The sequence below is a fragment of the Vigna angularis genome, chromosome 8, assembly GCF_016808095.1.
Source record: "Vigna angularis cultivar LongXiaoDou No.4 chromosome 8, ASM1680809v1, whole genome shotgun sequence".
Taxonomy (NCBI): Eukaryota; Viridiplantae; Streptophyta; class Magnoliopsida; order Fabales; family Fabaceae; genus Vigna; species Vigna angularis.
Window position 1 is genome coordinate 2,965,937 of NC_068977.1, and position 14,454 is coordinate 2,980,390.

A 14,454-nucleotide genomic window follows, 5' to 3' on the forward strand; every position below is an offset into this window, starting at 1 on the left:
TGATAATTACTGTTATTCATTATGAGGTCAAGTAGTTCAACAAACTATTGCTTAGAAGGAAGATAAAACCTAGAAGGGAAAAAAAACCCCTCAATATTCACTATCTGAATCGCTCTTCTTGAGGTAATATTTACACAAGAGTGCATACAGTAGCAGACTCACTGCACTTAACCATGATAGAAGCCAATAGTAATTGTCCAAACGTGCTTCAACCATATCATCACAGAACCAGCTTGGTATTCCCTTTGAACTTGTGTAAACTTCAACTAGTGTGATCAGCAGTGCACTCACAAAGCTTCCAACCCCAAAAACACTGGTGTACAAGGCAATTCCCATTGTTCTCATTGTCCTGGGAACTTCACCATAGAAGAACTCTTGCATGCCAACAACAGTGAAAATGTCTGAGATTCCAAGAAGAATGTACTGTGGTAGCAGCCAGAAAATGCTTAGAGGCACTGTCTCTGAATGTAATCCTGCACTTCTCATTTGCCTTCCAATCTCAAGCCTTCTAGTCTCAACTAGAGCTGCAATAATCATGGCTATGATTGAGAGAACCATTCCAATTCCCATCCTTTGCATCACACTTATACCCTTGTCCTGCCTTGTAATCACCTGAGTGATTGGTATGAATATTTTGTCGTACAGTGGCATCAGTAGTATTATGGACAATGTTATAGCACTTTGGAGTGTGGCTGGTGGGATCTTGAAATCTGCACCAATGTTCCTCTTCATGGTCATGCCTTGTTTTGTGAAAAATGTTGCAGGCTGCTGGAAAATCACTGCAAACATTAGAAGCATTGTCCATATGGGCAAAAGCCTCACCATAACCTTGACATTTTTTAGAAGATACATGCCACTTTTAGAATCATCATTCAAATCCTTCAGGCTTTCCAAGTTTTCAGGACAAAGGGGTTTCTCTTGAAGCCTAAAACAAGAAAAACAAATATTCATGTTAAGTACATTGAGTATGTCATGGTAGTAAATTTAAAGCTTAATTGTACTTCTGCCACTCCTATTATTAATGAAATTCAATTTTGGTCCTTTAACTGTGCAATTTTAATTCATCTGATAATATCTAGTATGTATAAATGCTTCCTCTCATGCAATGCCACATCTACATTTCTGTCAAATATTGGATGTCAAGTTAAAAGATGAACCAAAATTGTACCATTAAAACAGTAGATGATCAAATTTGCATGATAAAACAGGGAGATCAAATTGAATTTCAGTGATAATTAGGAATGAATGGTGCAATCAAGTCTAAATGCGACTTTCTATGAAAGTGGAACTTACTCTAGCTCCAGCACTTCAGACTTGTCATTAGGTAGGGTAATTTCACTATGGAAACATCTCAATGCAGAAGCTTTTATGGTTTGAAAAATGTTCATGATGGGCTTCTTAGCTTCAAGGAATTCATGCTGTTTATATAGATATATAGGGCTTCCAGCAGAGAAAATCAAAATGGACATAATCATTGAAATAGCAGGGATGGCAAATCCTGGCACCCATCCAAAAGTGTCTTGGATGTAGGACATGACTGTAACACCCAGAAGGCTTCCACTGCAAACACCAAAATACCACCATTGGAAGAATAGAGTCTTTTTGTTGTAACTTTTATCATCTTTGCTACAAGGCAGTTCTTCCTCCTCGCCAAGTTGATCTGCTCCAAAGGCTTGCAGAGATGGGTTATATCCACCTTGGCCTAATGAAATTAAGTAGAGAGACAGAGAGAGAAATGAAGAAGACATTGTTCTGTTTCTGTGATGCCATGACCGTGCTAATGCTGTTGTTGTTAATGCTACAAGTCCCTAAGAAGAGAACACAAAACAAAATATAGTTACTAGCAGATGCATCCACAAAATGCTGCCATGTCACTGTACATGTTCATAATGTAACAAAACCACATAGTAATAATATGAAAATTTGTCAAGCACTTCAAAATCACTGTGTACATTGGTCTTACTTTGTTTTCCGATGAATAAGTTACCCTATTGATATGAATTCAAGATATCAAATCAGTTCTGCATGACACTATAATTGGTAAATAACTTTAGGTTATTTCACCCAGGGATTTGTTTCAATAATGATCGCCTTTTAGCTAGTGGTGCTATAATTCTTAATTTAATAACTTAGTGGTATGCTTTTTTCTAAAGTTAAAGTAAGACAAAAAATTTATAATAATATAACTTTGTGTACTGTAAATTTGGTGACTTCACTTGAGTTACTTCCATGAAGTCGCATGCCATGGATTCCCATTTCAAAGTCCACTTTTGAAATAAAAGTTTATTTGTATTTATCCATTCCATTAGTATTAATTACTGTTTTTAATAATGCCCTTATTTCAACATAACTTTTTCAAATAAACTTTACACATGTTATGTCATGTTAGTAAGTTAAAAATAATTTTATTATAAATGATGATAACAATTCTCCTGTTCCTTAATATGTGTGATATCCTTCTAACTCAACAGATAAGAATGAGAACAGAAATGAAGGCAGTAACTATTTCAATTATTGAGATGTTCTCCAAGTCAATAGAGGACATAAATAATTATAAGCTTCTAAATAAGAACATACTGTATCAATTTTGAGTTACTACAGTGAAGGTAACAAGAATAATATATTTATTTCCCAGTAGTGGATGCACACAAAAACAAGATTGTCCACGTGTACCATTTGTGTGAATTACTATAAATGGATATTTATCTATCACGTGTGGCTAAACATATCAAATTCAGTACCTAAGATTGCTTGCTGCAGCTTGCAGAGCTATAAAATAGTGTTTAAATTAAGGCATTTACTCCTAGCTATGCTTGGAATATTCCATCAGACATTTTAGTGTTTGATAATTTGTTTGTGTGAAGTTTGTTCTACTGATGCAGAAGAAAATACCAGTTCTTTAATATGATGAAGTATCACATGTTCTTCCTCACCAATGAAACTCTTTCCATCGGTTTTCTTTTTTAATCAAAGTTTGGATAGATATTTTAGTGGGGTGTAGAGAATCAGATTTCAAAGGTAGTAAAACGTGTGGCACTAAGGTTGACAGAAGGTGAAATGTTAATTAACTGAGAAGGGTCCAAAACACTGATATCTTTTCTCAGCCTGCTTAACTCTCTAATTGGTCCAAAAAACACTGAAATATCCTTATGTGAGAAGAGTGCATATGACTCGGACTCCAATTTACAGACTCAATGGATATCCTAATCATATGTTACACTGAGTAGGTCAGCTAAATTACCAGCCACATACACGTTTCATATTTAAATTCAGAAGTGGCCAATAAAGTTAGGAGGCAAAAGAATCAAGAGCTATGATGAAGTTCCCATATATAACTAAGAACAAAAGTTATATGCATGTCTTTAGATTTGTTTTTTTCATACTGTTCTCTATTCAGAATTGAAATTGCACCTTAGTGACTTATGCTGATCTTGAATTGAAACCTTTGTTATGCAAATTTTTTAAGAGAAAGTTCAACTGTAATTAGAAAACAAACATAAAAGCACCTAGATGAGAGTGCATTTATGTTTTGTCATGCTACAAAAATACATAAAAATGTGAAAGAAAGGGTGAAGGAAAATTTGTGGAGGGTGACTCACCACAAAATACAGGAAAGATGAGACCATTATGGTGGAATATTTGTGCCAATATGCGTCGGCAATGGGTGCCACCAGCAAAGGCATTATGGAAGTAAAGCCTACCCAACTGTTAACCATCTTTGCTGCAGATGAGTTGCTCAAGTTCACAACATCAGTTAGGTATGTCACCAGATTAGATGCCACGCCCTTGAATGCAAACCTCTCTATTCCTGCAATGGCTGTCAAAGTGCACCAACAAACATGTCAAAGTTAAGTTTTAACCCCAAATAAATTGGCCTAATAGAAAGTCAGAAAGAGCAAGAACACTAGACTTATAATATTTGTTAGACTCTTGACTCTGTCTTTTCTCTGATATTTTATAAGATGCTAGAATACAATACAACTCCTTTCTGCGCTTCTCAGTTTTCAAGGGACTTTTCATTTTTCACATACTCAGAAAATATATTTTGGGTGAATATAGTATCCCAAGACAAGAATCACAACGCAAACCAATCCCTTTAAGTATTAAGATCCGTCTCAGTAAGTTATTCTCAAAAGATGGTGAATAAGACACATTTATTTAGAACCAGAGAGAAAGCCATCATTGGGATTATTTATGATACTTCCCTCTTCTCATCCAAGCATGATTCTCAAGAGCAACTATCATGCTTAATCATAAGCAAATTCAAGTGCAATAAGATGGTTGAAAACACCAAAATGGACAAAAATATGCTTACCTATGAGAAGAATGCATGACTTATTGAGCCTCTGCTGTCTCTGTCCACCTGCCATGAGAAAGAGATACACCAAATAATGCACTAACCAACCAAACCAGCACTCTGAACTTCAAAAGAACCTAAGAGGACAACAAGAGAACCACAAAGCGAAGTGGGTTTTGCTTCATGAACATGTTTTGGCACTTTCAGTCACAAATCACTGTGCACTCAGCTCAACCCCCCACCACTACACAGCTTTAAACTCTTTTGGACATTGTATCACACATATTATACACACACACACACACATATATATATATATATATATATAACAGATGGAGATGGATCATTGTTGTCTTTAGCTCCTTGTAATGGGACACTAGGCTTTTCACTTTGCAGCTGCACCTATAGCATGCCAAACCAAATCACTTGCCACATCAAAACTTTACTCTTTGTTTGTTGCCTTGTTCCATGTAGCAGGTTTTTTTATTAACGGTCATAAACACAGCAGATAAGTGCAAAAGTTACAGACTTTTTCTGTTGTGAGAATGGCATTACGATTTGCACTAAAGGGTTGGAACCAATCGTGCTTAAAATCGGTGGATTATTCCAAAAACACTCTCTTCTCCTCTCCGACACGTGACTGCTGCATGCCTCAACACGTCCAAAACCATTGTTCCTGTACACGTAACCAAACCCTGAGCTGTGTGAATATTATATGTTATAATGTACGTTACAGCCTACTGTCATAATTCAAAACACAACTATTCCACGTGGAAAATGAACTAGTATTAACCATAGTAATTTCTATGACATCTATTTTTGCATCTCCCCGAAAATACTACACTCTATATTTTTCAGGTATTCTAACTACTTACAAGTTATAATGTAGGCATGGAAACTAGCAAGAGATGATTGATAATAGATTTAACTTGTTTGCTAAATATAAGACAACATTTGCTAGAAAAAAAATCAGTTTTATTTTGATTTGATTTAACTTTCTTTGAGGAATGAGCCAAGCAGTCAACTTTATTAAAAGGGTTTTTTTAAAATGTATTTTTTAGTTAAATATTTTCTTGTAAAAACATGTTTTTTAATAGGATAAAACATGTGTGAAAAGAACATTTAATTATTCTTTAGTTTTTAATCTAATCAATGTTTGGCCTACCCTATTTTCTTTACATTTGTTCCAATTACATCATTTGAAGAAGTATGCACATTCAAGGAATGTTAGAGAAATGGCAATTGTATGAAAGCATATATTATATTCCGTGTAAAAATGCATATCTCAATCATCATCAAATTTATATTAAAAAAAAAGAGAGAAATTCCTAAGTGCTGTGCCTACTTTTTGTGCTATGACAATTCCCTTTATCTTTTTTTTATTTTCATTTTTATGAAGTAAATTGCATTTCCAAATCCAACCATTAATTTTGTTTTTCCTATGGCAAGTATAAATTATTTGGTGGTAATCCTGTGTTTTCTATATGTTTTCTTCTATATTTTTTTTTTGTTTTATACAAGGGTTATAATAGTCTATTACCTCTTCATATATGACTTTTTATTGATTGGATGAAATTGTCACTAAACTCAGTTTTAATGCATTACAGTAATTTCCGAAATTTTAAAATACCAGGCAATTCAATTGTATTACAATTATTTAATGATGATCATTATTTATTGTTAAAACGAAAATAAAAAACTTACTTTTAGTCACTATGATATATATATATATATATATATATATATATATATATATATATATATATATATATATATTATAATTTGAGAAATAAAGTCAATTAGTCGTATTTATGAATTGATAGGTTAAGTAATACTGGACACAAAATATGGAGGTCTAAAAAGAATTTAACTGATTTGTTTATTCTGACAAGTTAAGCACATGATATTACAGTTATAAAGTATTTACTCAACTAACCTATTTATTTTGTATTATTTAAAAGAAATTAATATAAATTAAGATTAAAAAACACATACATAGTCCAATTTTAACCCACAACAACTAATAAATCCAATATATATATATATATATATATATATATATATATATATATATATATATATATATAATTAATTTATTATCGATTTCCATTTCCAACTTGAAATGAATATAAAATGTGTGTTGCATCTATATTTTATTAAATAACTAATATATTTTTATTGACATAAATCTTCAAATATTTATTAATTTTTTTTTACAATAAATAAAAATATTTTAAAGAATTTAATGACAAAAATACATATAGTAAAGAACTAGAAAATGACATTTTATAAATTATAGTGCTTTAAAAAATAGTGAAACTCGACTATTTTAATATTAAAAGATTTTAATATAAATAATTTTGTTATGAACTAATGTTATTATTTTAAAAACACTATGTTTCTATAAGTTATTTTTAGAGTTCTCTAACTTCTCTTTAAGGGTTTTTTCTCTTTACTAGTTTGATTGAAGAACTAAGATCGCAGGATTACGTTTAGGTTATTTTCTCAGTCTTTTTTGTTATATGTTGCACGTTAACCTTCTTTCACTTGCATGTGTCTTTTTAGTCATCTACATGAGTTTTTGTTGATCACTAATCATAACAGGATGTCCTGAGCGTTCTTGTGATGTTTTTATGTGTAGATAAAACATCCTACAAGTTGGAAGGAGTTTTGTTGGTTAGGATTTTGTGAGCTATTGGTTAGGTAAGAAAAGTTAATTGCATTATATTTTTTTAAGTTATAGATATCTTAAAATTTGTAATTGCCTGATTGAGTTGTATGATGAAATTTGATCTGCTGAAATTGGTTTGTTGGATGTTTATTATGTTGAATTGTCTTGGTTGAGTTTTATGTTGATTGGAAGACTTAGGATCTAACCAATTCATTCAACTGGTATGTGCCCTAACATTAAAATTTGTTATTGACCAAAGAATTGAGAAGGGAATATCAATTTAACCATTTGGACAGGTTTCGTTTTCCTAAGTCAAAAAAATTGCATGTTATTTTCTAATACAACGTTGAGCTATTGATGCTAGTATTGTGGATCTTAATTTAGTCCACATCACTTAATACTATGAGATGTTGTTCTCTACTTAACTATATAAACAACCTTCTGTAAATCTTGAAAGATACACCAAAAAATAAAAATATACTTCCTAGAGTAGTTCTATGGTTGCAACTTTGTCTGATCTTCCACATCATGAAAGGTTTGATTTTCCTTTTTCTTAGGAATCTCAGTTTAGAGAAGTCGTGGGAGTTTTCTTCAAAAGTAGCAGGAGCAATGACAATGAAAGAAGGGAAGGTGAAGATTGAGAAATTTGATGGCAGTGACTTCAGGTTTTGGAAGATGTAGATAGATGACTACCTGTATTAGAAGTTGTATCTACCTTTAAGAGGGAAGAAGCCAAACAACATGGAACATTCAGATTGAGAGTTATTAGATCGGCAGACCCTTGGAGATCCAGCTGACATTGGTCAAGAATGTTTCTTTCAACATCATTTTGAACTCTAGTGAACCTCTCCATAGACCCACTAATTGCAGGTTGGCGTTGAGCTCTAGTTGATTTGGCAGATTTAGGAGCATTTTAGCTCCAAGCCACTGAGCGCCACTTTTGAACCATTGAGCACTGTAAATTACAAATGATTTGGCGTTTAGCGCTAAGCGATAGTAGGACATCATTGAGTGTCTTCTTACACTACAGGTCTGAAGCAATTTAGTTTCAAGACGTTGGGCAGTAAAAGTGTGTTGATTGTTGAGTGCCATGGTTGGTGCTATGTGCCACCTTTTGCAAGAAGTCATGTTGAACACTACCTTTGAGCGCTAATGTGTATGTTTTGTTATTTTCTTCTTTCTTGGTTGTCTGAACTAAAATTTTAATGGAACTGATGTATATTTATAGTATTGTTTATTAACATTTGTGGTGATTATTATAGTTTTGGACAAGTATGATGATGGTGTTAAGAGAAATTCAAGGAGAAATTCTTTAGGGTGATAATCTTAGTGTATGCATTGACATTGGAGGTTCAATAAGGAGGTATTCTGATTTTACCAATCATTCAACTCATATAGAGAGGAATGGTAGGGGGAGAGAATGGCAAGAGGTCCTAACCAATGACTATTTTGGTCCTAGGCGCAAAGACGACTAATCTTGTGAGTGGTAGGGTGATAACCCCTATGATCATGACTCTACAGAGCATAAATACTAGTACAAGTGCACGCTTACAGTGAAACCCAATGTTAAAGTCATGTATCCTACTAATTGAGTCTAGTGTCAACGGTTTACATGTATTTATATGATTTATTGTATTTAGTCCATGTTTAGCTTATATTTGATACGATTTAATTGTCTTAAGATAACTCTTTTGCACATTAGTTGATCTTGTTGTTTCTTTGGATGTTTCTTGTGTTTTTATTTGTTTCTTTTTGCAATGATCACCTTATAGGTGTGAGCAAATAAGGGGTAGATGTTGAAACATATCTGATAGAGGACAATGATATTGCGAAATGTTCTTCCTAATCGTCTAATAATTTGCTTTAGTTGCCTTAAATATATTTCATTATTATAATTATGTTTTTTAAATAATTGTATTAATACCATATATTTATAGTTTAAGACAATCTACTTTGTTTATTAACATTTTAATGTTTTATTTTTTTAATTATAAGGTGTTAAAATTGAAATGTTACCCATATTATTCTCTTATGTCAAATAATAAAAATACATAGTTATATAAATTTAAAATAAAATATTAAATGAATTAAAATTATTTTAATAATTAAAAGAAAAACATATTTGCATACTCTAACTAAAAAAATCAAATATTACTTGTACTTACACTCATCCAATCAATTTAAATATCATATATCACTTTTATACATAATAATTCAAATATATAACACATGTACATATAAATATAAATACAAGTTTAAATATTATTCATATACCATACCATAAAAAAAACATTCCCACCCATCTTCTTTTAATGTTATCTGTATAACTAATATATATATATATATATATATATATATATATATATATATATATATATATATATATATATATATATATGAAGTGATTGAACCATAAAGTTCTTAATTATGTATTAATTACCCTATTTTTAGTTAAAAAAAATGTTACCACATATGCACAGACAATATTCACGAGTTACCAAACACATGCACCTTTACATAAAGCACATATTTTCCAACATTAATATTAATAATATTGATATGAAGTAAATCTAAATAATATTTGAATCTTTATATTGAGAATAATTATCTGTTATATTCTTGTGTCGCTATTTGATATTTACTATGTTTTTTAATATTAAAGCACTCATAATTTATAGTATTTTATTTTGAAATTTTCACAATATTAGAGGAGAAAAAAGTTTTTTTTTAACATTAAATGTTTTATAATTTATTTTATTTTATTTAAAAAAATTGGTTACTCAGAATTTTATCCAAAAGATATAACATCGTCATGCATCTATCTCTATTCGTGTCTTTAACTTTGGTGCTTGAGTGAGATGGACACCACTTTGTTTAATTATCATACGAAACTGTAGTGGGTTTCTGTTTCTTACACCTTCTCATCATGCAACGACTACTGTCGTCATAAAATGTTTGGTTGGTCCAACCAAAGTTTACAAATTAATTCAGTTTTTCCAAAAATAAAAAAAAAATCAGAAAATGAATTACAATATCTTTTTTCTAAAAGTGAAAAGGATTGCGTAGTATAGAAAATAACAAAGGATTATAAGATTAAAAGTGAAATGAGATGGCGATATGTTGAAGTTAAAAGATCAAAGTTAAAGCTTTCGTAATTATGAGACAAAATTAGTGACTAAAACTTTTTAAAAATTATGAAATTAGAGAATAATCGTTGAAAATTAAAATGTTGTTCTCCCCGTTTTTTCCTTTTCAAAGATCAATTCTATGAAACTCAAACACGAAATGAATTTTCATTAAAGGTAAAGTAAGGTTTCTTTTAGCACGTCATTGTATTCACAAGTTGAAAGATTATTAATTGATTTGAAGCACAATCTTCAAGTCGCTATCCATCTTGTTATATGCCAAATTCACCATACTTCAATGAATATGTTTATGGATTTGGGAACTTAATTTAGATTATTCTATAGTACTGAGAATATTTCTAACCAAAGTTAATTACTTGAGGGATTCTCAAACTTAACAATTAATTCTTCTTTCATTTCTTAGTTATGAAACTCGACTGAGGTTTGCTCCAAAGTGAAAAGAAAAGAAAATCTATTTTTTTTAAAATTGATTTAACATAATTAAACTAGTAAAAAAAGAAGCTAAGCAAAAAAAAATAGATACTTAGGGTATTTTAGTGCTATTTGGAGCTTTTATATTAAGTTCATCTTAGAATTATTCCTTGCTAATTAAAATTCTATTGCATTAGGATTTTTCTTTAACAGAGAGAGGTTTATGCCTTTTGTAGACTTAGATATTTTTACAAGTTTCAATTAATTGAAACTAGAATTGTAGACTTAAATTTTATTTATTTTTTAGTTAACCCTTAATCTAGACTGCCCACATTTAATGCTTGTTATATATCCCTTTCATAGGACATGTTGTATAAAAATCAAAACTTATATTCTCTCCATAAACTTAGGGTGAGGTAATCAACTCAGACCCTTTAAGTTGGATAAGACAAATTTACAATAATTTCTAAAGCAAAAAGAGAATAAATGTATATATATATATATATATATATATATATATATATATATGAAATAAATTATATTATTAACCAAAGTTAATAAAGTTATTTTACAAACAGCAATATAAGGTATATGGGTGTATTTAGATATACTTTTTCATAAATATATTAAAAGATTATATATGAATTAAAAAAAAAAGTTATATGATAGAATTTTTACCCAAAAAGTAGAAACCAAGATTTATTTGACCATGGCACCATGCGACTGCTACTGTTATTTAAGAAGAAATTCCTTAGTTGACACCTAGGAAAGGAACACTATGTTGGCATGAGTGCGCTAACCCATTTTTCACTTCAGCAAATTGAAGGTAAAAAAGAGAAAAAAAAAATTCTTTGATTCAGATAATCTCTTTCATATATATTTATTTGTTTTTCTGATAAGTGTTTGTGAAAATTTAAACAAACATATACAGAATTACCTAGTGATCATGTAATTTGTAAACTGTAAGACTCGTTTTGTTAGTTTTCAGACCAAACTCAGCCAAACTTTTTTGCAGAGACAAAATTCTGCACTATGTATGTGTTTTTTTATTGTGTCAATGAAAATTCTATAATATCTTTCTTGTCACTCATGGTCCTGGATGAACTCAATCACAAGAGAAAATGCAACTAATTAACATATATTACGCAACTGGTCCATTACTTATTTTCTTTTCCATAAAGCAAAAGGTGTTGGAAAAACAAAAGAAAAAGCTGCATAGTCCAAAACAGTTTTTCCAAGTTTATGCAGCATGCACAAACAAATGCTTTATTTCTCTGGTAGATCTAATCTAATCTAATCCCTAAGAGCAGTGTTGTCCATAGAAGAAAAAAACATTCGGAAAAGGAAACACACATAGTCTTGATGTCATTGGACGTTGTTTGAAGTTTTGAACAATCCAAACACTGTGTCGTGAATGAATGAAATTGCTTAGGCAACATGAAAAGCCATGGACAAAGCCTTGTATCTCTGCCAAAGAGCAATGAGAGCAATGCATTGCTTTCTTTTCTGACAAAGCAGACTAGGATGCATGGAACAAGCATGTAATGGAAAAGCTTTTGGGACAGAAAGTGATGCCCCCTTAGGATTTTTAATCAAATAATTGTGAAGGGTGTTATCAAGAGATGTTCAAAAAGGTGGTGGTGTTCTAGCTGCACCAACTTTAATCTCCACCAAAAGGGACAGTTAGGAGGTCTTTAATTTGGCAATCTGTTCCAAATTAGGTTATTTTTGAAAGAATCAAAAAGGGATCAGAATATCTGAGTTGATTCCACTTTCTGTGAGTGATCCCAGCATTGAACACTAAAATTTTGGCCTAGGTGTCTCAATGTTCCATCTTTCAATAATCTACATCACTGACCTTCCATAAATCCTTGATGAAAAGTAACCCAATTTACTTTCTACATGTCAATTTATTACACATATTGCAGTTTTTCACACTATTTTAATAATGACACGGATGGTTTTCATTTGGGGTAGTAAATATATCGTACATGTGAAAACATTAACTGTTACATAATTACAAACAGGTAAACGACATTGATGAGTATTTGTTAAAAATAAAGAGATTACTGTTACCTCTAGAGAGTACTTGGAAGAATGCTCTCCCTTTTGAATCCCCAGAACTGTGTTGAGAAATCAAAAAGATCCATGCAACCTCGTAGTTCTCTGATTTCTGCACAAGCACAAAGATTCATCCTCAAAAATTCTGTGATATTCAAAGGAAAACTTCTTTGGAACCAATCCTAAAGAATCTCTATGGAATGCAGAAACTGGTTCATGAGATCTGATTTAACCTCTTGTAACTTCAATTTTCCTTATTTGCTGCTAAATTAATGGTGCACCATACCAGAATACTTCGACAAAAATATAGTAATTCTTGTCACTACCTAATTTTTCCTTTATAGAAAGAAAAAATGAAATGAAATGTTTTGGTTTATCCCCATAAAAGTTCAGCATGGGATGTGCATATTGCAGGCATAGTATTATATTTGAAAATAGTTATATATATGCATGTTTAAAATAGTCTTACTTACTATTACTAATAATGAATAATTAATTTTGCAATTGTTACGCTTTGGCGTAGCAGGGTAGCCAGGGAAATATCTTGGCCCTAACTAACATAAATTATTAATTCAACCAAAAGAGTTGATTTAATTAAAAAATTGTTCGAGGATTCATATATTTAAAAGAGTGACACTTTATTAATATATTTTTTTCATTTCAATTTGGCACAAGTTCTTAAATTTTGTATATATATATATATATATATATATATATATATATATATATATATATATATATATATATATATATATATATATATATGAGAGTTTATATGAACATATTTTGTAGTAATTCTATTGAAATGATTTTCCCTAAACTCCTTAAATTTTTTATAATTTTTTTTAATCTCTATTGATATTTGACAATTAATGCTTAGCTACTAGTAGTTGATAAAAACAATGTTTGCTGCATGAATGGCACAGGATTCATGATAACTATTATTGTGTTGGTATTCAAGAATAAAGAAAAAACGTACGTAAAAGAAGTTCTAAAACATCACCATGCATTTCCATAACTATTAAATATTCCATATTTTAGTGTTTAATTTTCTTTCTTTAAAAAAGGAAAGTGATAAAATTGAGAAAACACTTTTGGAAACTAAAAAGGGGTTTTCCTAAGAAGGGTTTATTCACCTTGTAAGAAAAATGGGGCAAGAGAATTCAAACCCATATCAAAAAAGTGAAAACTTGTTGTGGATTTTAACTATTAATACCAATTTATATTCGAGAGTATGTTTGTATAAACTTACGCACGATGACTTTTATGAAAACAATCCAAAATTAAAATTGATTTACGTATAAGTTAATTTATAGAAACTTTTTTAGATAACTTCTCTAAATTTGTATTTTATTTATACATGAATTAATTTTAACCGTGGAATTTTATTTTTTTTAATTTTTTTTCCTTTTAAAATTCGTTATAGAAATATTTATTCAAACAAACTCTTGGGTTTTTATTTCAAAGTTTATTTAGCATATATATTTATATATATATATATGAATCAAATAATATGTTACAAAATAAAACATTATATTTTGTTGAATAACATAATATTTTTGAAATTAAGGTTGAATATAAAAACTCGATTTTATTCTTTTCATTTTTCTGACCAACAATCTAATGGAGAGAAACTTATGTTTTCTTTATAAACTTCTCTTCTAATTCTTTTAGTCAACACAAGCTAAAAGATTTATTAATTATATGATTTTTTTTTTAATTTTCTCAAACATCTCTATCTATTTAAACAGATAATAAATTGTGGTTGCAATATTCTTTGATGAGAAGTTGACATTTCTTTTTCTAAATTCAAGATTGGATCATAGGTGTTCTCGTAGTTGAAAGTCATGGAACTAATCTCTTAAAAA

The 14,454-nt window shown here is 30.3% G+C and overlaps 1 protein-coding gene across 5 annotated transcripts; it reads right to left on the reverse strand.

Annotated features, from left to right (window-relative positions):
* Nucleotides 1-12,967, reverse strand: LOC108345879 (protein NRT1/ PTR FAMILY 5.8). 5 transcript variants are annotated; one of them, XM_052866836.1, is made up of 7 exons: nt 12,820-12,967; nt 12,602-12,698; nt 11,204-11,287; nt 4,316-4,973; nt 3,600-3,817; nt 1,294-1,808; nt 1-925 (listed from the first exon to the last, which is right to left on the reverse strand). In XM_052866836.1, the coding sequence occupies exons 4-7, from the start codon at nt 4,368-4,370 to the stop codon at nt 91-93; spliced, it is 1,623 nt and encodes a 540-aa protein (XP_052722796.1). In that variant the 5' UTR covers nt 4,371-4,973; nt 11,204-11,287; nt 12,602-12,698; nt 12,820-12,967; the 3' UTR covers nt 1-90. The 5 variants fall into 5 exon arrangements, with proteins under 5 accessions (XP_052722796.1, XP_017440203.1, XP_017440204.1 ...); XM_017584714.2 differs by lacking the exon at nt 11,204-11,287; XM_017584715.2 differs by lacking the exon at nt 12,820-12,967 and having other exon boundaries at nt 12,602-12,787.
* Nucleotides 12,968-14,454: the final 1,487 nt, after the last annotated feature.

Coding starts and splice junctions, on each gene's coding strand:
- LOC108345879 (XM_017584714.2), bottom strand. CDS start 4,370: ATGGCAGGTGGACAGAGACAGCAGAGGCTCAATAAGTCATGCATTCTT. Junction 3,818..4,315: donor GTCATGCATTCTTCTCATAG/GTAAGCATATTT, acceptor GCACTTTGACAG/CCATTGCAGGAATAGAGAGG. Junction 926..1,293: donor TCTGAAGTGCTGGAGCTAGA/GTAAGTTCCACT, acceptor TTCTTGTTTTAG/GCTTCAAGAGAAACCCCTTT.